The sequence below is a fragment of the Callithrix jacchus genome, chromosome 2 (genome assembly GCF_049354715.1).
Source record: "Callithrix jacchus isolate 240 chromosome 2, calJac240_pri, whole genome shotgun sequence".
Lineage (NCBI taxonomy): Eukaryota > Metazoa > Chordata > Mammalia > Primates > Cebidae > Callithrix > Callithrix jacchus.
The window spans coordinates 173,869,954-173,895,122 of NC_133503.1; the positions used below are offsets into that span (position 1 = coordinate 173,869,954).

Here is a 25,169-nt window from a genome sequence, read left to right on the forward strand (position 1 = left end):
TACAAAATACTACAGCATATATGTCTTGTTTTTATTGTCTTTGTCTTTTTCCAGTATAAATAAATATGGATATTTAACACACATACCGAGACACACAAAATGTATGTCTTTTGTCTGAGGACTGGTGGAACTCATATTGTCCTAGGCTGTTCATTGACTTGTGATTTGTTCCATGTTATGTGGCATATTATTGCTTAGTATTTATTGAATTGAATTGCATGGTGATGGAAATTGATTTATTGCATATTTATGCAATGTTTGTATCTTTCTTTTTTATGGGAAGAATTATGATTTCCATTTATTCAATCTCAAGAGTTTTATAAAAATATTCTTTCACATCGTGTCTAGTTCTAAAAGGCCAGAATTGATTTGTATGCTGTAATGCCATGGGATAAGAAATAAGCAGCCATGGAGATCAAAATAAAGGAAAAGTATGAGTAAGATAGTGAAATGAATCCAGAGGTAAAGTTAGTATGCGCTGATGTAGTCATCAGGCCTACCACTAGAACGGGGCCACAAATTTGGCTCAAAACTCTTCTGAGGCCACATCAGAAAAGGAAACACAATTCATTGCAAGTGATATTTTCAAAGCCCTTAAGATTAATCCAATTCGTTGCTCAGAAGGTCTCACTGAACCCCCAGAGATATGAGTATGGAAACCTCATAAAGGGGAACACAAATGCAAAGATATCAGCCTCCCCCAAAAAATTTTAAAAAAAGATTTAGAGGTATAAGGCATTTTGAAGTCTTCTGAAGGTCTTTACTCTACCACATAAAAATCTATTTTGGGCCAGGTGCAGTGGCTCATGCCTATAATTCTAGCACTTTGGGAGGCTGAGGCAGCTGGATCACCTGTGGTCAGGAGTTTGAGACCAACCTGGCCAACATGGTGAAACCCTGACTCTATTAAAAATATAAAAATTAGCATGGCATGTTGCTCACACCTGTAGTCCTGACTACTTGGGAGGCTGAGGTAGGAGAGTCACTTGAACATGGGAGGTGGAGGGTGCAGTGAGCCAAGATCATGGCACTGCACTGATAGAGCCAGATTCTGTCTCCAAAAAACAACAAAAAAAAGTCTGTTTTGTATGGTGCTGACATTGTCAGTACCACATGACTCAAGTCAAAGAAGTAAAATTGACTTTCATAACTTTGGGTTAGGTTTGCAATTCTCTCCCTAGGCATATTGGATGAACCCAGGGGCTTATGGTCTCGTAGCAGAGTCTTATTCCAGCCTGGGCTAGTGCTTGGTCTGAACTTGAAATTGGAAATTTCAGATCTGATCAATTCTGAACCCTACTTGAACTATTGGAGTTTGTAGAAGCCTGTTTGGGAAAGAACTGAGTTAGTCAAAACTGAGCCATATGTATAGGACTTCTAATGAATGGTAAACCAAACTCTCTCTTAATATATTCATATGAGGCCAATAGTTTTGTAACCATTCTCCCACCCCCATCTTGTCTCCACACCAACCCTCTGCAAGAAATGGTGAGTTACTGTAGTTAAGATTTTGGCAAACTCTTCCTTACGTTTTGTCATTGTGAATGTTGCAGAAACTTGAACTGGACCGATTTATGCTGTATGCTCATGGGCCTGACCTTTGTAGAGAATCGGACCTTCGACATGCAATGGCCAATTGTTTTGAAGCATTAATAGGTAATTTTTCTCTTCATAGTCTACTTTCTTGCATGTCTAAACGGTCTGGAGAGCACATAAAATTTATTGTGGAAACTTGGGACAGAATTACATGTTTCCAACGCATATGAGGTTCCTAGTACAAAACCTACCACCTTACATTATAGTTATTTTAGTTCCTTCAGAGCAGTGAACATGCCTCTATTTTTTTTTTTCATTCTTACTGCCTGAATTGGTGTCTGATATCATGTAGATGCTTATGAATTGAAATGAGGTGAATTAATATGCAGTGGATTACTTTCCAGATTGATTCAGGATCACATACATAAACAAACAAATTAGGTTGCTGGAGACTCCAGTGTTGCTTTTGATTAAACTATTTGTAAGATTTCTGTTTTAAACATCTTGAGAACATCACATTTTTTAAATCCCAGGGTTTCAGTCTGTATAACTTATTGATTCACTTGAAGCAAGACTGATGTTGACATTTCACTCCTCACTAAGGCACTTTACTTCCTTGGCTTCTTTTTGACTGTAACCAGAATACAATTAGGTGTCAGTACCGGAAAGTTAGAAGAGTTAATTAGCTGGTGATTGCAAGTATGTATGCTTTACAATGAAATGTTACAGTAGATTGACAGTTTGATTTTTTTTGATGTAAATGATCAAGTACATTTTTCAGAGGGCTTTGTTCTTATCATTTTTGCCCTCTTCCTTTGAAAATGAATATAACAGCTTTCCATTGTAGTTTCATGCTGATGATAGTGGCAAGAGAATGTTTAATAGTTACCCACAGTCTTTTCACAGCTATGTCTGTTTTTCACAAATATGTCTATTTTCAAAGAATTTGTCACATGGAATTACTTTGCTCTGTACACATAATATTTTTGACAGTTGGTGTTGCCATTGCCTCCAGAACCAGCCAGACATGATTCAATTTCCTGTTCTATCATTTATCAGATCTATGTCTTTGGCAAGTTACCTAATCTCTTTGATCCTCAGTTTCCCCATCTGTGAGATGGAGATAGTATCACTTACCTCACAGAGTTGTTATAATGATCTTAATATCCGATTCTGGCAGCATCCAATCCAGAGCAAAGCTCTACTTCCTTAAACTGTCCCCCCAAATCAACTAATGTGATCCTAAATCCTCTAAGTCGTTTCTTACACTCTCCTACTGAGGTGCCCCATGAAAGTGAAGTTAAGAATGTGGAAATGCTTTGCATGGTACCCAGGGCATAAGTGGTCCCCCAACCACAACAGTTACTACCCCTGTTACTCTTACTATCATTGTTACTACATCTATCAAGAAATAATAAATGTCTTTAGTTGTCAAAAGCCCTGATAACTAAGTGCCTTAACATTTTACATGGAAAAGTAGCCTTTCTGAAGACAAGTGTAAACATTTGATTTTAAGAAAATGTGACCACTCCATTTCAGAGTTAATTGATACCCAGTTAAAATGTTAGGATACTTCCTGGTTATGATTCATGCAGTGTGTGTGTCCAGTGCTTAATTATTTCAAATTAAAGGTAAAACTTCCCCTGATATTTTGTTCGCAGATTACTTCATTGATCTATTTTTTTTTTCCTTAGGTACCTGTGTATATTTGGTCTGAAACAAACTATCAATGTATAAAATACAACAGAACATTTTCTTTACTAAAGTCAAATATTTGTGCATTGTTCCCTTAGTAAGGGTTTATACCTTTACCCTTCATGATAGTTAATCTTTGGCCTCTCTTACTTACAATATTAGATTTAGATTTTAGTACATTGAATTTCGTATTATTTCTGTCTAATTTGTAAAACAAAGTATAGCAAAAAGAGGGAAAATGTCACTTTTCAGACAATTGCTTCTGAACATGCTGATTTGTTTTCTGTGAGTGGTTTTTGGCCTGCCTCTTTGCTTTTTATAGAGATACGTAATTTTCTTTGACTATTGATGGAGACTCCCTTTTGGCATTCTCTTCCTTTCATCTAGGAGCTGTTTACTTGGAGGGAAGCCTAGAGGAAGCCAAGCAGTTATTTGGACGCTTGCTCTTTAATGATCCGGTATTTATATGGAATCATTTGATTTTTATATTCTGTATCATTACAGAAGATTTTATTTCAGCTGGTCTTTATAATTTGAAGAGAATATAGGAGAAACTAAATAGCCAAATCTACCATAGATGGGACATTTAAAGTAGACCGAAATAGCTTATGCAACCGTTGCAGATGGAAAGTTCCATGGACCTTTACACAAGGAGTTTTTTATTCACCTGAACCTTGTTTTTCCTCATGGTCACTTACAAATTAAATACGAAAACAAATGTAATAGGACTTCGTTATTTTGAAGCGTCTTGAAGTGAATTGTGATTTTATATTTTAGAATCATTGGGTATCTACCCCATGCAGGCTTAGTTGAAGTAATAGCCTTTTGGCTTTTCCGTGTATGATTTGTTTTTATGTAAATTATGTAGACTGGATAAATGTTTATTTACTTTAGAAAGTTCATAGGGAGTTTCTCATACGGGTATGAATAAAGAATATGAAAGGACTTTTTTTTTTAAAGCAAATTATATTTTAAGAAAAAAATGATAGAATCTAAAATAGTTTCTGTTGTTACTTAAACATTTAGCTATTAACATTGCCAGAGACACCTTTTTAATCCTGCATATAATAGAGCACACTGGATGCTTTCTGCACCAAAACAAGTCAATTTAACATTTAAAGGGAGAAGCAACTCTGTATTCCAAATTGAAATGTCATTATAATTGAATGAAATAGCCCTCATGGAGCAATAAAGAACACAGGAAGCCAGTTTTAAGCCGCTGTGAAACCTGCAGCTTAATCTGCTGTCTGACGTTATTACTGTATTACTTTGGGTAGTTTTTAAAAGAAGGATCAATAGTTTTGAAAAATATGACCTGGGCAATGTTCATATCTGGTAATTTGATTTTTGTATTTGTTTTTCTAGAGATATGTGATGATTTTTACATGTGTGAATTTCCTCATTATGGGAAGGTTATCTACAGGTGTTCTGTGTCCCTCATTTTTATCCTGCACATGTAAACACATGTGCAGCTTGATTTGCGTCTGTAGCAGATGGTGTGTGTTTTAAGACCTTTTCTCAGTTCTTAAATTTTCTTTGTTCGGGCCTTCACCTTTTGTGGGTCATTTCAGCAAGCTCTTTGCTCTCTTTGCTTCCTGCAGTCTTGCCTCTGTGCCCCCCAGCACCCTGCAGACTCCTTCCCCCACCCCCATCTCTTCCCTGTTCCCTTCTCCTATCTTACCTGCATCCCCCAATCCACTGTGTTCTGTTGTTCTGTTTTGCTGCAGTTTTCTATTTGTCTTCTTAATTGCATCTGTGTGTGTTTAGATTCTTTTCTCTTTAAACTGCTTCTCTCCCAGTTGTCTACTTAGCGAGCTTATCTTGTGTTTCCAGTACCTAGTGCAATGCTGGCATGTGCAGCGTTTCATACTCATTTGTTAGAAGAGCGAAGTGAATAAATGAATGGATTAAAAGCAGAGTCTGAACATTATCTTACAAACAGAGTGGTTGAGATTCTGAATTTGTTGTAGTCTGCCTTTTGTGAAACTGTACAAGGCTCACAATATAGGAGTTTTCCTCGTTAGTATTTTGAAGTACACAAACTTAGACACTCTGACTCATTTGACATCTCCGTTTTGGTTTCCACCTACGAGTTGTAGCATGTGAGAGACGTGAGTGAACTTGTGTACTTCTTTTTTTTTGAATAAGGCATCATGAAGGCCTAATCAGCCAAAGACAGCCAGGGCCAAACCTGTAGGCAACAAAGTCAGGTTGATTGGCCGTGTGGTGGGAGTGGAGAGAGGCATCCTTTGTGAGGCCTGGGCTGGTGCTAATTCTCAGGAGGTTCTTGGCTCTGGCCAGTTTAGGGGCAGCAAGAGATTACTTTGGGATTGGGTGCCGTCAGGAGTCAGAGGCAGTTTGGCATTTGAGTGTCTGCAGTGAGTCAGAAGGTCATAATGGCATTTACAGCTGCTGTTAAGACCTTGAGGGAGACATTGTTTCCTGTTCACTTCGCTGCTGGCTTTATCTGTGTCTGTCCTCCCAGCCTTGTAAACAGCAGGGCTGTTTTTTTCTTTTTCACCCTGAACTGAATTTTACTCTGTCAGCCACAGTTTTGCTGGTTTTGTACTTTGGTCTTTGTGTGACCCTTCATGTCTGACCCAGTACACTCAGATCCATTGTTTCGTTTGGATCATGTCAGTGGCCTGCTTACAGAGATACAGTGATGTTGGCCGGGCGCAGTGGCTCATGTCTGTAATCCCAGCACTCTGGGAGGCCGAGGCGGGCAGATCACAAGGTCAGGAGTTCAAGACCAGCCTGGTCAATATCGTGAAACCCTGTCTCTACTAAAAATAAAAAATTTGCTGGGCCTGGTGGTGGACGCCTGTAATCCCAGGAGAATCGCTTGAACCCGGGAGGTGGATGTTGTGGTGAGCCAAGATGGTGCCACTGCATTTCACCCTGGTGACAGAACTGTGTCAAAAAAAAAAAAAAGTGGTGTTAATGTAATTTTTGCTATGCCCCTGCTTTTCATACCTTTTCTCTTTATACATCTGTCCCAGTATCTCTGACTCAAGCCTTTTCTCTGGAGCTCCAGAAATTGGAAAAAGTGTCTTTTCAAGTTGCCTCTGGGCACCTTCTTAGAGGCGTTCCACAGATACCTTTTTTCAACATGTGCAGTATTGAACCCATCGCTTTTAACCCCAAACATGTTTCTCCTCCCTTATTTTTATCTTCTAAACCAGAAACCTTAGGATTTATTTTTGTCCGAAGCTTTCTTCTCCTCTTATCTGATCAATTGCAAAATTCTATCAGTTCTGACCCTACTATTTCTTGAATTGCGACCCTACTGCTTTCATTTTTGTCCTCCTCATTTCTCACTGGAACTCTTTACCCAGCTGCGCGCCCCCCCACCCCTGTCCATCACTCATACCACATTTAGTGTTGTCTTCTTTTCAATGAGCAGATTTGGTTATGGCCTTCCTTGCTTGAAGTCTTTGGTTATAACTTCCCAAGCTCTATATACTGCATACATAGCATTTTGGAGTTTTCAGAATCTGACTCTCTGCTGTTTTTTTTTAAACCTTTTCCATTCACTAGGAATCACCTTCTCATGCCTGTGTACTTTACTATTTTTGTGTTTTTGGTGCCCTGTTTTTGATTCTCATTCTCTACTGATTTGCCAAAATCTTCATATTCTCAGGACACATCTGAAGAGTCATCTCCTTTCCGAAGCTTTATCTGACACCTCAAGGCAGTTTTCCTAGCACTTATATGTATATATCTTATTATTACCAAGAACCAACTCAGCTGTAGAGAACCCCACCCAGGCGGTGCTGAAGGAAGTGAGAAGCAGACACCCAGATAGAACAGCAAAGTGGGTCTGTCGGGGGTGGGGGCAGCAGCCTTCCGAGCTGAGAGCCTCAAGGGCTGACAGCATTCCAGGCTGAAGGCCCGGAGTAGACTCTGACCCACACATTTATTCTCTCTAAACAGGTAATCATTATTAACAAACAGGTGTTCAGTATTTTCTCATAACACAAAACATACCAAGTAGGCAGCTGGTACCTGCTTATCACTGATCACAAACAACCTAAGAAGTATTCTCCACGAGGGAGCCACAGGAGCTGGGTCAGATATCTTAAAGAATTGTTTTTAACAGGTATATAATATTTATGTATTGTCCTGCCACTTTGGAATGCCCTAAGTAGTTTTCTACTGGTGGGGGGCATGGTGGCTAGGTTTTCCTTGCCATCGTTCTGCCTAGCAAACAATATATTCTATCATACACTCAGCATTCATCAATATTCATAAACTTAACATTTCTCAACATCAATATTCATAAACTTAACATTTCTCAACACATTACTATGAGACTTCCCACAATGTATTAAATTGTACTTATTTACCTTCATTCTTTCCCACTAGGCCCCTTTGAGAACAGAGCTAGGTATTCAATAAAAATATGTTGCATGAGCAGATGACCTGATCAGAATATTTTCCAGAAGAGCCAACTAAGGGTGGAGACCTTGCCTAAGGTCCTTGACTTACCAAGGTAGCACTGGAGTTCCAATCTAGATCTATTCAGTAGATATTCTCTGACACCAAAGTGCAGCAGAACCTTATCTTGGTATCTACAGGGTAGATTAAAGCAAGTGGACGAGTTGCATTAGTCTGGCCAGGGGGTGTTGTGCTATTACACCAGGAAGAGTGGCAGCAGAATGAAAGGAGAAATCACAGTTTTGTTTGGGTATAAAACATGAAGGAGATAGAAGAAAAGTGAATCAAGATTTCTGGGAATTTTGCGCCTTGGAAATTGGGTTGATTGGAATGGCTGTTTATCACTGTTGTTGTCATTGCTAATAGTAGTATTTTCTATGGGCCAGCTGTGGGTTTAATGCTTTGAGTGCATTGCTCAGGGTAGTTGTCAGAGAACAGCTTGAGTAGGTCCTACAGTTATCTTTGTCTTAAGCTTGAGGACATGGAAGCTGAGAGAGGTTAAGTGACTTGCCAAGATGGAGTCAGGATTGGACCTAGGCAGCCTGACTCCTAAGCCTGCCATCTTCTGTAACAACAGATGCTCTAGTTTAAGGAGAAAGGTGAAAAGTTATCATTTGGTGCTGCTACATATGCGGTAGTAGGTGCCCACGTGCTATTTAGAGTTATGCACTGGGAACTTAGGTCAGTGCTGCAGCCGAAATGAATAATCCAAACTGAGGTAGTAGTTAAAGCATTGAAAATGGTGGAATTCTCCAGTGGCAATGGTAATGAATAGGTCAGCCAAGGGCTGAAGTTTGATAAATGTCCACTTAGGGTGAAAGGAGGAAGAAAAAAAGCACTGAGAGAAAATTGTTGAGAAGGTAAGAGCAATCAATATAATTTGCACTACAGAGATTTCAAAGATTTCTGAATTGGTTAAGAAAAGTTCTCTAAAGTGCCCCAAAAGAAAGTTTGATATTTAAATGCTTTTAAAAGTTATTATTTAAAAAGCCCTGAGTATATTTTATTAAGATATAAGTTGTACAAGTAATATTCAGTGTTTTACTTTATCACTCTGTTACAGGTGGTACTAAATTTTCCTGTACTTCTTCCCCTCCAAAAATATATATATATTTTTCCTCTTAAAGAATGTTTTTGTTATTTATTTCAAAAATCTAACATCAAGGTCGGCAAATAAATTCAGTCAGAGGCTCGCTAGTATCTGAAACTAAAGGAAGAACACTTTAATCCTGAGGAAGTTCTCATTATAACTGCCTCTAGATTTAACTCAGTGGATAAAATAATGTACGAGGGGTTTTTATAAAATTCACTCATTCCAGTAGTTTAAGTAAGCATATGTGGTGACCCGCTGTAAAAGCACGATCTCATAAATGTGAAATCCTATGAAGACGACATGGGGTGTTTTCCACTTCATCTTAAAATAGCTCAGATGATAATGAATTCGTGCCTAAAATAAAGGACATTTGAGTTTTAATTACAAAAGGCACAGCTGATGCACATTCCTGAATAATAGTAAGAGAAAAATATGATTAAAAGAGCAGCTTAGTGCAATGTATTAGGTTAAGCAAATGTGTAACTTAGTTTTAAAAGGTGTCTGACTTCTGGGGCTAGAGGTGACTGTCTTCCTCCCCTAAATAGGCTAATTAGAGTCACTACAGGCGGTTTGAGTGGTGAATACACTTAAACAAAATTAGTTTGCCAGCACTATTGAATTTGCCATAAGTGGAGTCAGCATCTGAAACAGTTCTGTATTTCAGATACTGACGTTTTATGTAGTACTCTAGGGTGCGTTACACGGCCCCTTGAGCATTAAAGGCATCACTCCATTTTCCAGGACCTGCGCGAAGTCTGGCTCAATTATCCTCTCCACCCACTCCAAGTAAGTATGACCTCCCTGTCTGCAGTGAGCTTTATAACCCCAGCTATTCATGTTATTTTCCTTTGCCTTTTTTTCCTTTCCCACTTTTATCTTTTGATTCTCTTCAGTGGCATTATGCCTTTAAGCTGAGGTGTCAGACCTGGAAAACTCTGGAACAAATAGTAGAATGAACCCATGCCTTGGGTTTATGTGGTCTGGAACGGGGGAGGGGGAGTATTGGGAGTCATCCTTCCTTAACAAGGCGAGAAGAGCTACCGTGTAGGTGTGGATGCCCCACCACCACCAAAAGGTGATACTCAAAGTGTTAAATGTTGACCCCAGTATATCCGCACAGTTACTATTGTAGGGAAAGTGTTAATAGATAGTATGAAATCAAGTCTGAGCATACTGAAATAGTGGAACAAAAACTAAATTAATATTGTTAAATTATAGTCTCATCTGGATCTTAGAAATTGAAAGCCTCAATTCAGAGTGTATAAAACTTACTGTAAATTAAAAAATGAGTACAGTGTGATAGCTTTTCACTCCTGATTTTGAAATTTAAAAGCTCTACATATGGTGGTGACACCTATGTCTCCAGATGGGCTAAGAATTCTTACTATTCTTTGCTTTTAGTTGTGTTTTGCTTTGGGATATATGCATATATGTAAACATGCATATGTATCCTCATGTATGCATATTTTTGTATATGTATATAAAATAAATGTAAGAATCATCGCTAGTGGTTGAACTCTCATGAGAGGCTTTACAGTAAGAAATGACATTAATTCAGAGTACTTTAAAAATATTTTATTAATACATAAGTGGCCAAAGTTGTTGAAAATGTTCATTTTAATCACGCTTTTCATATTTGCTTTCTGCCAGTTGTTAAAGCCTCATTGTTGGAGCACCACCTGTCTAGTGGTATAATTATCTCCAACGTACATTGAACTCTGTTTTAATGATGCTCATTGCCAAAATAGGTTGGTCCCTAGAAAACACAGTAGTCAAATTACTTTAATGCAGTAGTTTTTAAAGGGCCACATGTACGTCACCTGGGAACGTGTCAGGAAAGTGGATTCCCAGTCTTGACTCCAGACATAGGAAATCAGTAACCTTTGGGGCAGGGCCCAGCTGACTGCGTTTAACATGGATGCTAGGGTTTGAGAACCGTTGTTTTACTAGTATTTATATTCTCTATTAGCTGTTCTTCACTTTGCATCTCCTTGGAGAGTTAGTATAATACTTGGGATTTTGACCTATCTATGTACAGTACTTGGCCTTGAAATTTGGTAGAAGATTGGAAAATATTATTTGAACCTTCTTTAAATATTAGATTTGTTTGCCATTTGAAGAGATGAGAAAGGAGCTTCCATGCTTTATTGGCATTTCAGAAATTTCTGCTCATGGGAGAAGGAATTTTACAAAACACTGTCCTAGAATTGATCATTACACTTATAACCAAAAACAAATAAATGATTTTTATTTATTTCTATTTTCGTGTAGCTACAGGAGCCAAATACTGACCGACAACTTATTGAAACTTCTCCGGTTCTACAAAAACTTACTGAGTTTGAAGAAGCAATTGGAGTAATTTTTACTCATGTTCGACTTCTGGCAAGGGCATTCACACTGAGAACTGTGGGATTTAACCATCTGACCCTGTGAGTTAAAAGTACTCTTACAGTCCCAATGTGACCATTTAGATGAGGCAGTCCCAGACCTTTGGAGCATGCCCTTCGAAGGAATAGGGATTTCAAATGTATTTCCAGGAAAGTCACATTGTGAGATGGGTGAGCAGACAGACCCCAGTGTGGACCCGGGGTTATGCTCCAATTCAGTGTTTTTGGTTCCATTGTCATGCATCTTGTTTCTCTGTGAAGTTTTAAGAAAAGTGTGAAGGAAGTAAAAACTTTTTCCCAACAGGGACAGATATTAAATATTTTTGGTTTTGTGGGCCATGTGACCTGCGTGCAGTGATTTGACTTTGCCTTAGTAGCATTGAAGCAGCCATTGATGAAATGGAAATGAAGGAGCATGGCTGGGTTCCCAAAACTTCATTCTTAGAAACAGACTGTGAGCTAGTTTTGGCCCTCTAACCCCTGCTCTAGATGAATGATTTGAAGGTGAGCTAGTGAAACAATTAAGAAAATTAGCAAAATTTTCTTTGGGGTTGTTTTTTCTTCACTTTTTTTACTCCCCTTTTCCAAATCAAATATTCCCAAATCTCTTTAAATTGTAAAGATGAAAGATGCTTACCATAGTTTTTTTGTTGTTTTTAAGTTTGGATTCCACCTTTGAATAATACAGTATATTATTTCTTTTCTTTTCTTTTTTTTTTTTTTTTCTGACAGGTCTCACTCTTGCCAAGGCTGGAATGCAGTGGTACGATTATGGCTCACTGCAGCCTCCTGTGCTCAAGCACTCCTCCTGCCTCAGCCTCCTGAGTAGCTGGGGACTATAGGAGCATGCTACAATGCCTGGCTAATTTATTTATACATATAATATATATGTATATATTTTTGGTAGAGATGGGGTTTCTTCATGTTGCTCAGGCTGGTCTCAAACTCCTGGGCTCAAGTGATCCACCTGCCTCAGCCTTGCAAAGCACTGGGATTAGAGGTATGAGCCATTGCACCTGGCCAGAGTATATATTTCAATAAATTTAGTAAAGAAAATTCTTGGACCTGTTTGCTTTCTTTCAAGATTGTTGTTTGTATTATGCTTGATTTTTCAATTTACACTCTTCAGCTTCTGACCAGGCAGCATTTACCAATCTTTATTTTGGCAGTGGTTTAATCCTTAGATAATATTCACTTTACTCTTCTTTAAAACTCAACCTATATTACCTCAGATCTCTTCTCAATCGAGGGGCCTTAGGGAGTTCTATTTGGTTTTGTACTTTAAAACAAAATTGTCTTTTTAAGTCATGCCTTTTAAAAAATTCTGGGTGTTTTTTTTAAATCCATAAATGATTATTGATTTCTTTACATTGATATTTCTTTTTCCAGAGGCCACAATCAGAGAATGGAATTTCTAGGTGACTCCATAATGCAGCTGGTAGCCACAGAGTACTTATTCATTCATTTCCCAGATCATCATGAAGGACACTTAACTGTGAGTTTGTTAAATCACTTCCTCCAATAAGATTGCTGTAAAACAGAGTGAAGATTAGAGCGGTCAAATATATCTATGTAATTGATTTCTTCTCTTAGTGACTTTAGCTTATCACATGGCTTTGTTCATTTCATTGTGCATATTGTATACAAAGCACATATACAGTGACAGCTCATTTTATACTCCCGCCTGTTCTGTGCAAAACATTGAGTTCGGCCTCATGGAAGGAGCAAAGATGAGTTGACACCAAGTCTATTTACAAGGAGCTTAAAAGTATTAAAAGAGATTAAAGCTTAAATAAATAACTACAAAAATAAACAGTATACTATATCTATGTCGTGTGTGTATACACATAGATACACACCATAGAAAGCATAAGTTAGTATAACTATAAATGCAAAGTAGAACATGGTAAATATTGTGAAGAAGCCTAGGTAAATTGCTGCACTTGTGCAGTTTAGGAAAATATGAGGTTTCTTCTATCTGTAGAGTTCAAAGAAGGTTTCATGGATGTAACGATGTTTGAGCCTTTAAAGATGGTTAGGGTTTGGCCATTGGGATTTAGTGGTAAGAAATGTCTGTGCAAGGGCAGTACCCACACTGGGACTGCAGAGCAAAAAGGCATGGCATAAAAAAAATGAGAAGACTGAGAGGCCTAGGGACTTAGTTTGGTTAGACCATTGCAGAGTTGAAAGTGAGTTACAGAGACAGGTTTGATTTATAAACAGAGTGGAATGGTCCCCCGTCTCTTATTTTGGTTTCATTTTATAAAACTTTTTTGAGCTTTTTTATCTGCTGCGAACGGTTTTTACTCTGTGAAACCAGTCAGTGATGTCCTGGAATGGTGAAACAAAACATGCAGAAGGTGATCATGATGATCTCCCAAGGCACAAGGAGTAACCTTTGAGAAGTCCCTTGAGGATTGGACATTGAGAAAGTAAATACTTTATTGGGCAAAAAAAATATCAGTACACTACAAGATACTTCGTGCAGTCTATCTTTATGATGTTGAAACAAATAACAAGTCCTTCGAACTTTGCATCTCTATGGTTTTTATGTTTGTTCTGCTTTGAATAGAATTGGATTTTTATCTTTGTAACTGTGAACTCTGGAAATAGTTTATGTGAGGCATAAATATTGGAACTAGAGAGAATATGGTGACTTGGCTATTTAGATGTCATTTTTCAGTGGGATTTCTAAGCCTAGCATTCATTCATTAAGTGAGTATCTATTGAGTTCCATCGTAAGTGCTGAGGAATCAGCAGTATTCTTATTTTAAATTAATGGTTTGATTACCATTTAAAGTTAACTGTTTTTAGGTGGACAAGACCGTGTTTTTTTTTTCATGATTTAATATTAAATTCATAAGAAAATATAAACATTTTTGGGGAAGGCACTATTGTCTAGTATCTCACTGTTCATTAGATAATAAATTGCATGTTCAGTATCCTCTGACACTTCATACGTGTTAGAGTATCTGGTTGGCCTGAGAAATGGCCAAACCAACTAAATGGTTTGAGGTAGTAATTCATCTTAGGGCCGCAGAGGCCACTTTTGAAAATGTTTGCTTTAAATACTCACATACCATTCCCCTGGTATTCCTACAAAATTAATTGTGAACTCTAGGATCTTATAGAGATGGGATGTTCCAAGTTGATTGTTTCCCACCTGCTCACATTCTTCTCCCACCCCACTCCCCACCCCTAGCATGGAACAGTAAAGAAGCCAACACTCAGAATGGCATGAGTCCTGCCGTGATCTAGAGAAAGGTAAAACTAGGACTAGAAAGAGACTCCAGTTCTGTGTTCTTTCCAAAATCACTTCAATGCCAGAAGTGCAGTTTTATCCAAAATGTATTTAAGAGCCTTCCTGTCTTAATATTAGAAAGTTTTTGACTAGCTTATTAGAATGGTGTTGACAAATGAGAAAACTATGTGAAGGCTTTTTGAATTACATTCACAGAATGGTTTGGTAGAAATCAGCAGGACTAGCAGATCTGCTGGCAAGACAAAGATGAACCATCATAAGCTAAACGTAGATTCTAACAGATATCAACTCCCACCAGCCTTAGCATGGCTGCTCCCTCCTCCATCTTGAAACACAAACTTTGTTGGCTTCTGTCATGGGGCACATTCCTCTTACCTCTTTTTTTTTTCTTTTGAGATGGAGTCTCACTCTGTCACCAGGCTTTAGTGCAGTGGCACAGTCTCGGTTCACTGCAATCTCCACCTCCCGGGTTCAAGCAATTCTCCTGCCTCAGCCTCCTGAGTAGCTGGGACTACAGGCGTGCACCACCACACCCAGCTAATTTTTGTATTTTTAGTAGAGATGGGGTTTCACCATGTTGGCCAGGATGGTCTCGATCTATTATTCTCATGATTCGCCCACCTCTGCCTCCCAAAGTGCTGTGATTATAGGCGTGAGCCACCATGCCCAGCCCTCCTCTTACCTCTTCAGCTACTCTTCCTCAGCCTGCTTTGCTGACACATCTTATTCTCACAGCTAAAAAACAGTCCATATCTAAAACGCTCACTCTTAGGCCATGTTCTCTTATTTTAATAGAGTCTCTCTTGCCAGGCTTCTCCATGTGTGCCATCAGTTTCATCTTACTGGCAGATGACTTGTCAACTGGTCTCTTCAGTTCTATCTCCTTTCTGAGTTCCAGCCTCAGCTGCCTTTGCAACGTCTCCATATATGTAAGACTGAATTTATAATCTCCTGTCTGGGTCCTTGTCCACTATTCCCCGAGTAATTGAACTGTTGCACCACCCATCCAGTGTTGCATGTCAGAAACCTAGGATGCCTCTCTCTAGCTCCCTTTTCTATATCCTAGTCCATTCACAAGCCCTGACAAAGTGTTACTCCTTGAGTATTTGTTTAATTTATCCTCTTCCTTATGACTTTTTTTCTATCACCCACATCCTCCCTACCAGCCTTACTCACCTGGACCACTGCAGTTTAATTTCTGCATAACTATCAAAACATTGTAAGGGCCAGGTATGATGGCTCATGCCTGTAATCCCAGCACTTTGGGAGGCCAGCTGGGAGGATTGCTTGAGCCCAGGAGTTCAAGACCAGCCTGTGCAACATAGTGAGACTCCAACTCTACAAAAAAATTAAAAACTGGGCCAGGCGTCATGGTTCATGCCTATAATCCCAGCACTTTGGGAGGCTGAGGTGGGTGGATCACTGAGACATTGAGATCATCCTGGCCAACATGGTGAAACCCCCATCTCTACTAAAAATACAAAAATTAGCTGGGTATGGTGGCGTGCACCTGAGTCCTAGCTACTCGGGAGGCTGAGGCAGGAGAATCACTTGAACCTGGGAGGCAGAGGTTGCGGTGAGCTGAGATCACGCCACTGCACTCCAGCCTGGGCGACAAAATACATACATACAAACAAATACAAAAAAAATAAAGAACTAGCCTGGCAGAGTGGTGTGCATTTGTAGTCCCAGTTACTCAGGAGGCTGAAGTAGGATGATCGCTTGAACCCAGGAGCTGTGATTACACCACTGCACTTCAGCCTGGGCAACAGATCAAGACTCTCCTCTCTGTCTCTCTCGCTCTTTTTTTCTCTCTCTCTCTCTCACTCACACATACACACACACACACACACACACACACACACACACACACACACACCAGTTACAGAGTGATTGATAGAGACCCAGTTGAAAGAAGTGACGTTTTAAATTGCAAAGGATAGGAATCTGAAGGTTGTGTTCGTGTAAAACATAAGGGAACGCAGCATCTTCCCATGAGAGGAGTGGGCTCCTGGAGTCGCCACATTTCTCCTGGATGTATCCTAATATTTGAAAAGCTTGCCTTTGCTGTTCTTATGGGCATTTTTGAACTCTGTTCGAGAGGTGGACAGTTTCTCAGGCAGAAATCCTTCAAGCCCCAGGTCTCAGGCCTTTGTGAAGTCATTTTTGCAGCTCCCTCCCCTGGTCTTCCTATGTCAGCTCATGCCTCTGTCCAGTCCATTTTACATGCTGCAGTCAAAGGAGTCTTTTCACAACAAATCTACACTGGACTGTCATCTACAGTGACTACACTGTGATGACACCAGCCGTTCATCTTCAATCCCCTGTGGTTGTTTCTCTTCCTCTCCCCACCTCTTATTATTGGAGTGGCCCAGTTCTCAATCGTCAGACCTCTTTTCTGTCAACTTCTGCTCCATGAGTGATCTCATTCTGTCTGTCTCATGGCTCTGAATATATTTTCACACTACTTCCTAATTTGTGTCTTTGACCTTTTCCCTTTCCTCTCTCTTGTAAATTTGTTTAAGTTCTTTGTAAATTCTGACCACTTCTCACCAGCTCTGCTGTTATCACCCAGTCTGAGCCACTGTTGTTCAGATTATTAGCCATAACCTCCCGAATGGTCATCTGCCATGCCCAGTCTATTTTCAAGCACATCTAGAGGGATCATTTTTAAAAGAGAAGCCAGATTACATTCCTCTTCTGCACAAAACCTCCCAAATCTTCCCATGTCAAAGGTAAAAGACAATGATGTTACAGTCACCTTTATGACCTAACTCCCTGTCCCTGTCTTGTAGACTCTTAACACTGGCCTCCAAGCAGTTCCTCCAGGACACAAAGCAAGCCCTGGCCTTAGGGCCTTTGCATGTGCTATTTCATCTGGCTGCAGTATTGTTCTCCTGGTAATCCATACGGCCAAATTGCTCACCTCCTTCAAGTCTCTGTTCAGATGTCATCTTATCCATAAGGCCTTCCTTAGCCTACCCTGAATAAATAGGCAGTGGTCTCCCTTTGTCCCTAGCACACCTCCTCAGCCTGGAACCTCTTATCTTTTCCTCCTCCTTAGCATATAGTATGCAATGTACTTGTTTACTATGTGTCTTCTCCCACCAGAGTGTAAACTCCGTGAATTCCAGGGTTTTTGTTTGTTTTCTCCATTCCTGGTTCCTGAGTCCCTGGGAAGTACCTGGCATATCAGGGCTCAGCAAATATGCTTTGAATGAATGATCGTCCTATACTGGCTTAACTCTCTTCAGTTGCTCTTCAGATAATTACTAAAGAACAGGCAAAGCCCTGGGTGGTCTGGCCTCACCCGCCTGCCCAGCTTCATACCACAGGCTCTTCCTCGCTCTGCATCTCTGCACTGGGCGGCTGCTTGTGCTTCTCCAGGTCTCCTCCTGCTGGCAGGCCTTTGTGTATGCTCTTCCTCCCCCAGAAGCTGTTCTTTTCTAGCTCGTCCTCTTATTTGCCTGTTATCTTCTACTCTTCCTTTAGATGTCCTTTCTGGGGTGACTTCTGGATGCAGGGGAAACTCCCTGACCACCCTTCCCCACACCTCCACCCCCCGTCAAAATTCTGTGTTGTCATCCTTCCTGGCATTTACTCCAGTTTGCCTACCCCACTAGACTAGGAGTTCTTTGAGAGCATGCTTTTGTTCGTCACTGCGCTCAGCAGTGCCTGGCATATATGGGTAGGCCCTCAGTACGTATTTGCTGAACAAATAAAAGAGTGACAGTTTTGCAGTCAGCTAAGTTAAGGGGGAAGAGGTAGTGGCACTGGAGGGAAGTGGACTGTTGCTTTATGTCTAAGGGAAGAAGCTGAAAACTGGCTTATGAATATCTAAGGATTAAAATTCATTTAAAATGTGGAGAGGATTACTTAAGACAGTTGCATTGGTGGGGTGTGGCAAATGATTCATTATTGTGATTAAAGAGCACACAGCTACAGTAATTCACATTGGGAGGCATTAATTAGCTTTGAGCCATTCCCTTGCACACTTACCGGGAAAAGGACAATTGAGCAAAAGTGATACGGTTTTCTGGTTTTGAATGCTGATGGGGAAAAACATTCTGTTCTGTAAGTTGGCTATTCAAAAAGGCCCCCTCGGGAAGGAATGTCAGGCGTATCCAATTGTTCAGCGATAACTGAGTTTGCCTTGGGCTACAGAGGGAAGAAGTTTTGTTTCACAGGCTGAGGTTTCTGGTTTTTAGGATGGGTCTATGCAGTAAGGTCAAGGTAAATTGTGAGAACACCTCAAAGCATTTACACAGGCCAGGATGTCTGTCATGTGACACTTTCAAATCTTAAGCCATTGGAGTTTTCTCCTCTGTATCATTCCTCTTTCTTGGCCTTTTCAGTGTGCTAAAAATAGTTGCTCATCTCCATGCTTACTGTGTGCAAGGCACTGAACCCAACGGTGGATGCACCACAGTGGCGATGAACCTACAGTTCTTGTTTGTTTTCAATGATTTTGGATAATGGGAAAGAGAGCAAGGATTACAGATAAAAAGCTGGAGAACCAGTGATCTAATCCTGCCCTGCTGCTTCCACACAACACTGAGCATAAATCATTCAGACAAGCAGGTATTTTATCTAAAAGATCTTGTTGAGAAGATAAGACTCCACAGCCTCCTGTTTGAGGATTTCTGTCACTGACATAATTTGGCTTTTTGTATCTGACCTGTATTTGCCTGCTAGCATTTATGTACCTTTTCTTTAGTTATCACGGGAAATGGAGACCATTTGGCCACCACTCTTGGTATAATAGACCTGTGTGGCATATCACTGTCACTTTCAATAGTATATTCTGCTTTCACCCCACGTTCTTATATGAAAGCCCTCGGAATCATGAATCACGGTGCTCACTTGACACTAGGTGGCGCTCTTCGTTAGCTCATTCCCCCAACTGTGTTTTTTCCTCTTTCGATTCAAGAGTGAAATAGGGAACTTGAAGGATGATTGTCAATATGTGTGTTTTATTTAAACAAATACATATTTTTCTTATGAAAGTTTAAAGTAATTATGAAAGACTGCTATGCTGGGATAATAGAAAACATCCTGGATTCTCAAAACCAGAATTTCAGAAGTGGGATATTTACATTGGTCTGTGACATTGCAGCGGGAATTCAGCAGCCCTTTTCTCAGGTTTACAGAGAGCTTTAACTATAGCCTTCTAAGTTTTTCTGGTGATTTCAAATTAAACTTTGTCTTTTTGGAAGTATTTTTTTTTTTTTTTCAAAGTTGTGAAGGACAGGTTAGCACCTGGTAAAATGGAGAATTTTATTTATTTATTTATTTTTGAGATGGAGTCTCACTCTGTTGCCCAGGCTGGAGTGCAGTGGTGCAATCTCAGCTCACTGCAACCTCTGCCTCAACCTCCTGAGTAGCTGGGACTACAGGTGCACGCTGCCATGCCTGACTAATTTTTTTGTATTTTAGTAGAGACAGGGTTTCACTATGTTGGCCAGGCTGGTCTTGAACTCCAGACCTTGTGATCTGCCTGTCTCAGCCTCCCAAAGTGCTGGGATTACAGGTGTGAGCCACTGTGCCTGACCCAAAATGATGGAGAATTTTGAGGACAGTGAGTGGATGTGACAGGTAACCAAAACATTTTGCACTGAAAACAAATTAAGAGGAATTCTTAGAATTTTCTAGAACCTTTCCCTCCATAACTGAAGAGCAAACATATCTTGTCTAATTATGATGATGCTGTTATTGATAACACAGCAATTTACATTTCTGTTGTGTTTATATATGGCAGTCACTGTAGTTAGATTATATGTCGTTCACTCTAATTCTCAAAACAACCCTGGGAGCTAGACACTACATTCTCCATTTCAGATGAGGAAACTGAGGCTCAGAGATATTTTAATGACTTAGACAGGGTTACTTAGCTAGGAAGTGCTAGAGCCCCAATTTGAACCCAGGTAACTTGGTGCGAAGTCTTTTGCTTTTTGCTATCTCTAACACAAGGCATTGTTTGCAGAATAGTCTGATAAGTGCCTTCTGCCCAATTGGGTGCTTCGTGTTTGTTTTCTAGATTTCCACTAAAATATATACATAGATATTTCCTCTTTGTAAAATAATAATTTATAACATCACCATCTGCAGGCTTTTCAACTTCTTGTCCCCATTCAAATCCTTATGCCAAAACAGTCTTTCTAAAAAAAAAAAAAAAATTACCTTGCAACTGCCCCCATCTGATACCTTTTGGGATTCCTTTTCCCTACAGGGAAGCACAGGCTTCTTTACATTGCCTGCCAGCCCCACTGCATCAGCTCTCCTCACTTGGCTCTAATTTCTCCTCCAGGTCCACCCAGTGGTCACCTTGCTGGGTAATGGCCCCTTCCATTTGCCATAGCTGTTCTCTCTTCCTTGGAAATCCTTTCCCACCCTTCTCTCACTGGCTGACTCAGTCTTTTCCAGTTCTGATTCTGTGTTCATCAGAATCCACCCACATGAATCTTTCCAAAAGTTACATCTCCAGAAATGTTGATTCCTTGGTTCTTGAAAGAAGCCTGGGCACCAGCTTCTCAGAAGCACTTTGTGATTCTGGTGTTACAGCCATGTGGATGAGGCTTTACTTAAGTGTCAACCCTCCTCTAGGAGGCCTCCCTGGAAGGCTGAGGTCTAGAGGAGCACCTGCGTGTACCTGCGGTCTTTGTGCTGGCACTGCAGCCACCACAGTGCATAGCAACAGCCAGTCTGGACACAGCTTCTGAGGGTGTCAGTTCCTGAGGACAGCAGCAGGACGTTGCTCCTCTGAGGATCTTCAGCTGTCAGCACTGAGCCTGGCATGTAATTGGCCTCCACCACCGGTGCACTGAACTGCGGTAACCTCAGGTTTTCTTTCTTGCTGATCCCCCGGGTCGTGTTCTTTGGCAAATAACATGATTCATTATGAAGTAGAGTTCAGCAAAGAACAAGAATGAAAGTTGTCATTTAGAGAACTGCCATTCAGACTTTCTTGTCTAGGTGAAGAGCAAGGTCTTGTCTCTTTTCAATTCATTTTCTAAATTTAAACTGACGATGGGAATATGGATGATGTATAGCTTCCTTCTTCCCCACTGACTTTTGGTTCAGGCTCTGGGTTTTTGGCAAGAACCGCACAGATCTCACTTATTACTGGCCACCCTTCTGCTTTCTGACCTGTCAGGCCATGTCTGAAATAAAACTGGAAGCATTTCGATTCCATCCTCACTGCTTTCCTCCTTCCCCGTCAGACAGCATTACCGTACAGCACTGAGTGAGGGGCCCTGACACTGGAAGGTGGCAGCTGGGACCTGGCAGCCAGGGATGTGTCATAATTTGTGTGTGCTTATGTTGTTTCTGTGGCATGAACGTTCCATATACACAACTTAAAGAGTTTTCTTCCCATTCCGAGAGGACCCAACTTGTTGAGCACAGCCTTATTTCCATGGTAGCTGTCCTGTTCCCTCATAGCCTCTGCTTTAGGAAAGCTCCTCATCCCCATCTGAAATCAAAACCTAAACAGATACGTAACTTTCAGCTCAATTATTCCATAATTACAAGATATTAGGCTAGTGGGCTTCCTTATTGGTTGAGTTTTCTATTAATGTTATATGCTAGCCTTTTAATTTTGAGCTCCTCTGTGGATGCTAATCTTAGTGAAACTCCATATTGAAGAAGAGATGGGTTTAAGGGGGAGATAGGAGGAGGAAGGGAAGCAAAGACAGGCAAAGAATAATAGTCTGAAATTCAAGAGCCAGCATGGCTTATGAAGATCAAGTTATATTTCTGCTTCATGAATCATTGTCAGACAAATTAAGAACATATTGTTTCTTATTTATCTATTGTCAAGGATTCACTATCAGACACTGGAAATAAATCTTGATTTTCATAAGCTCTGTTGACACCATGGAGCCACAGAGCATAAAACTTGCATCTAATAAAGAAAGTGTGACATGGAACAGCAGGGAGTGGAATACCGGCACAACTCACAGCTGCTTCCAGCTCCTCGGCCCTGTTTTCAGGAATGTTTCTTAGCAGGAAGTTTTTTAATAGACCAAGAATTGATTATACGTGTTCTAAAAAAAAGTTGTAGTTGTAGATGCATTATTCTCCCAAATCTTAGAGAATCAGGGATGATTATGTTCCATTTTTGTGTGGTGAGTTCCCATCTTTGTATCTACCCACTTGCTCCCAGCTGTCCTCCCCTTCACTTCCCTAGTGAGTGGTTAATGAGTGTTAAATGCCTAAAACATACTTGTTTTATGGACACTTCTATAATGGATTGGTTGCATAATTTTTGTGCAGCGTATAATATTACTAGCTGGATAATTCTTGGAGGACTCTTAGCTGTCTGTTGAGATTCCTAGTAAAAATTTTTGTTTTGAATTCCTAAAGTTGAAATATGAAAATTATAGTTTAATTTGATTAAAGACAAAAGATACCAGTATGGGCTGGGTGTGGTGGCTCATGCCTGTAATCCCAACACTTTTGAAGGTCAAGGTGGGTAGATCCCTTAAGCTCAGGAGTTTGAGACCAGCCTAGACAATATGGTGAAACCCTGTCTCTACAAAAAAAAACCACACACACACAAAAATTAGCTGGGTGTGATGGTGGCTGCCTGTAGTTACAGCTCTCAGTAGGCTAAGGAGGGAGGATAGCCTGAGTTCAGGAGGTGGAGGTTGCAGTTAGCCAAGATGGTACGCCACTGCACTCCAGCCTAGGTGACAGAGCAAGAGCCTGTTTCAAAAAAAAAAATAAAGGATATCACTATGAAAACCTGAGACTCAAGCTAGATGCTATAAATCTTTAAAATTATAATAAAAGTAAAAATCTAAGTAATTTAAATCCTTTCATAACACTTACTTAAACATCACTCCCTAAGTGCTGTAACATCAAAATTAGCATCAGTGCCATGAAACTTGAAGCTTACTTTAGACTTTAAAAAATAATCCTTTAAAACTAATATACAGTGACAGAAAGCAGGCCCGGTTTCCCTGGTCAATGGTGAGGCAGGATGCACTGCATGGGGATGCTGGGAATTTGTTTGGAGTGATAAAAATGTACATGGTTTACAAAACTCATCTAACTGTACACTGAAAATGGGTGCATTTTATTGAATGTAAGTTATACTTCCATAAAATTGATTTTAAAACTCTTAATGCTTCCTCATTTAGTAGCATTACACTTATTAGAATCTTAAGTCATATTCTACACCCCCCCCACCCCCACCACAGCCCTGTCCAATGCCCCTAAAGAAGTAAATGAGCTATTTAAATGGCAGTAAGGTAAAATCCAGGATAGCAGAGTGGAGTACGTTATTAAGGAGAAGGTAGATGGGTATGGAGCATGTCACTGTCATCTGGATGATGGTTGAGGACGCAGACCTCACTTATTTTGGTGCCCCTATCAGTGAGATGCTCTCAGGTTGGTTGGGTCCAACCCAGGAGTAGGAGAGGTCAAAAGTGACATGTGTTCTCAATGTCCCGCATTCCTTTTGGGCAGTTGTTGCGAAGCTCCTTGGTGAATAATAGAACTCAGGCCAAGGTAGCGGAGGAGCTGGGCATGCAGGAGTATGCCATAACCAACGACAAGACCAAGCGGCCCGTGGCCCTTCGCACCAAGACCTTGGCGGACCTTTTGGAATGTGAGTGCCACTCACTCTTCTCTCAACCTGCAGGTTCAAAGTTTAAGTCCAAGTAACGTATTTATCTTCCTCCTCATTATTATTATGTTCTGGCTAAAGAAACCTTTTTTGCGATTTTAATTTTATGCTTTTTACCAAAGCCTTTCTGAAGGAAAATAATTTGAAACTAAGGCATGTGAATAATGAACTTTATGTTTAATCTATGCTCAGTGGTACCCCCCCAACACGTACCCCTCCACCCTAACACTCAGCTCCCATGTCCCTTTGTGTGAAACAGTAATAGAATATGAAGATCGGTTGTTGTGAATCAGAGCCTTTTTGCCACCCAGCAGCCTTCACATAGGGGCACAGAAGAAAGAAGGGTACTTTATTCACTAAATACTAAAACGATTATCCATTGTTTTGAATGAGTGCAAAGCTCCATGGACAAATGTCATCTTTCGCAGTTTCCGACATGTTCTGGTAGCATTGTAAATAATCCTATTATAGTTAACGAAAGGATTATATACATAGTTGTATTGTTTGTATTACTTCAAAATAAGTGGGCCATTCACTGAGCCTTAGAACTTTTTTTTTGAATGTGATGGTATTTTTGACAATTGGAATTATATTCAAGTATCGAAGTCTACCATGCAAACCAGCTTCTTTACAAAGTGCAAAGGCATTCTGACTAAGGAACTTAAAAGAACTTCTTTTGCAATGAAAGAAAAGTAATTTAAAGATGAAAATCACATAAAAATTAAATTGAGAGATCATTCTCATTGAATTTCTTTTAGCTCCATGAAAGCTATTTTTATTCCTTCTTTTGAAAATGCATCGTTTGTTTGCTTTGTTAAGATCCCTTTAAATGAGGTCATCCTAGGGGGTCACCAATTATGAACGCAAAATTTGATATATTGTTGTCATTAAGATCAGTATTGAATTTTTCTCTCTCTCTTTTTTTAATAAATTCAGATTGAATTTATAAATTGTCCCATTTCTGTTCATAAAATGTAACATAGAATTCTTATAAAACAGGGGATCTCAGGATTGGTGTTGAAAAAGCGAGACCCAAGGATGTATGTATTCTGGCATCATATCTAATCTTCAAGTAGTATTCTGACTGATTTGATGTTAACAGGGTTGGGTGCTCAGATACCAATT

At 40.0% G+C, this 25,169-nt stretch overlaps 1 protein-coding gene across 12 annotated transcripts in view; it reads left to right on the forward strand.

Annotated features, from left to right (window-relative positions):
- DROSHA (drosha ribonuclease III) overlaps positions 1-25,169 on the forward strand; it is a 145,741-nt gene that overhangs the window by 111,913 nt on the left and 8,659 nt on the right. For all 12 annotated transcript variants that reach the window (XM_035291734.3, XM_078365640.1, XM_035291737.3 and 9 more), the window contains 6 exons: positions 1,554-1,656; positions 3,619-3,689; positions 9,506-9,550; positions 11,036-11,193; positions 12,541-12,646; positions 23,885-24,026. In XM_035291734.3, coding sequence (XP_035147625.1) covers positions 1,554-1,656; positions 3,619-3,689; positions 9,506-9,550; positions 11,036-11,193; positions 12,541-12,646; positions 23,885-24,026 — 625 coding nt within the window. The remainder of the gene's footprint in view (positions 1-1,553; positions 1,657-3,618; positions 3,690-9,505; positions 9,551-11,035; positions 11,194-12,540; positions 12,647-23,884; positions 24,027-25,169) is intronic.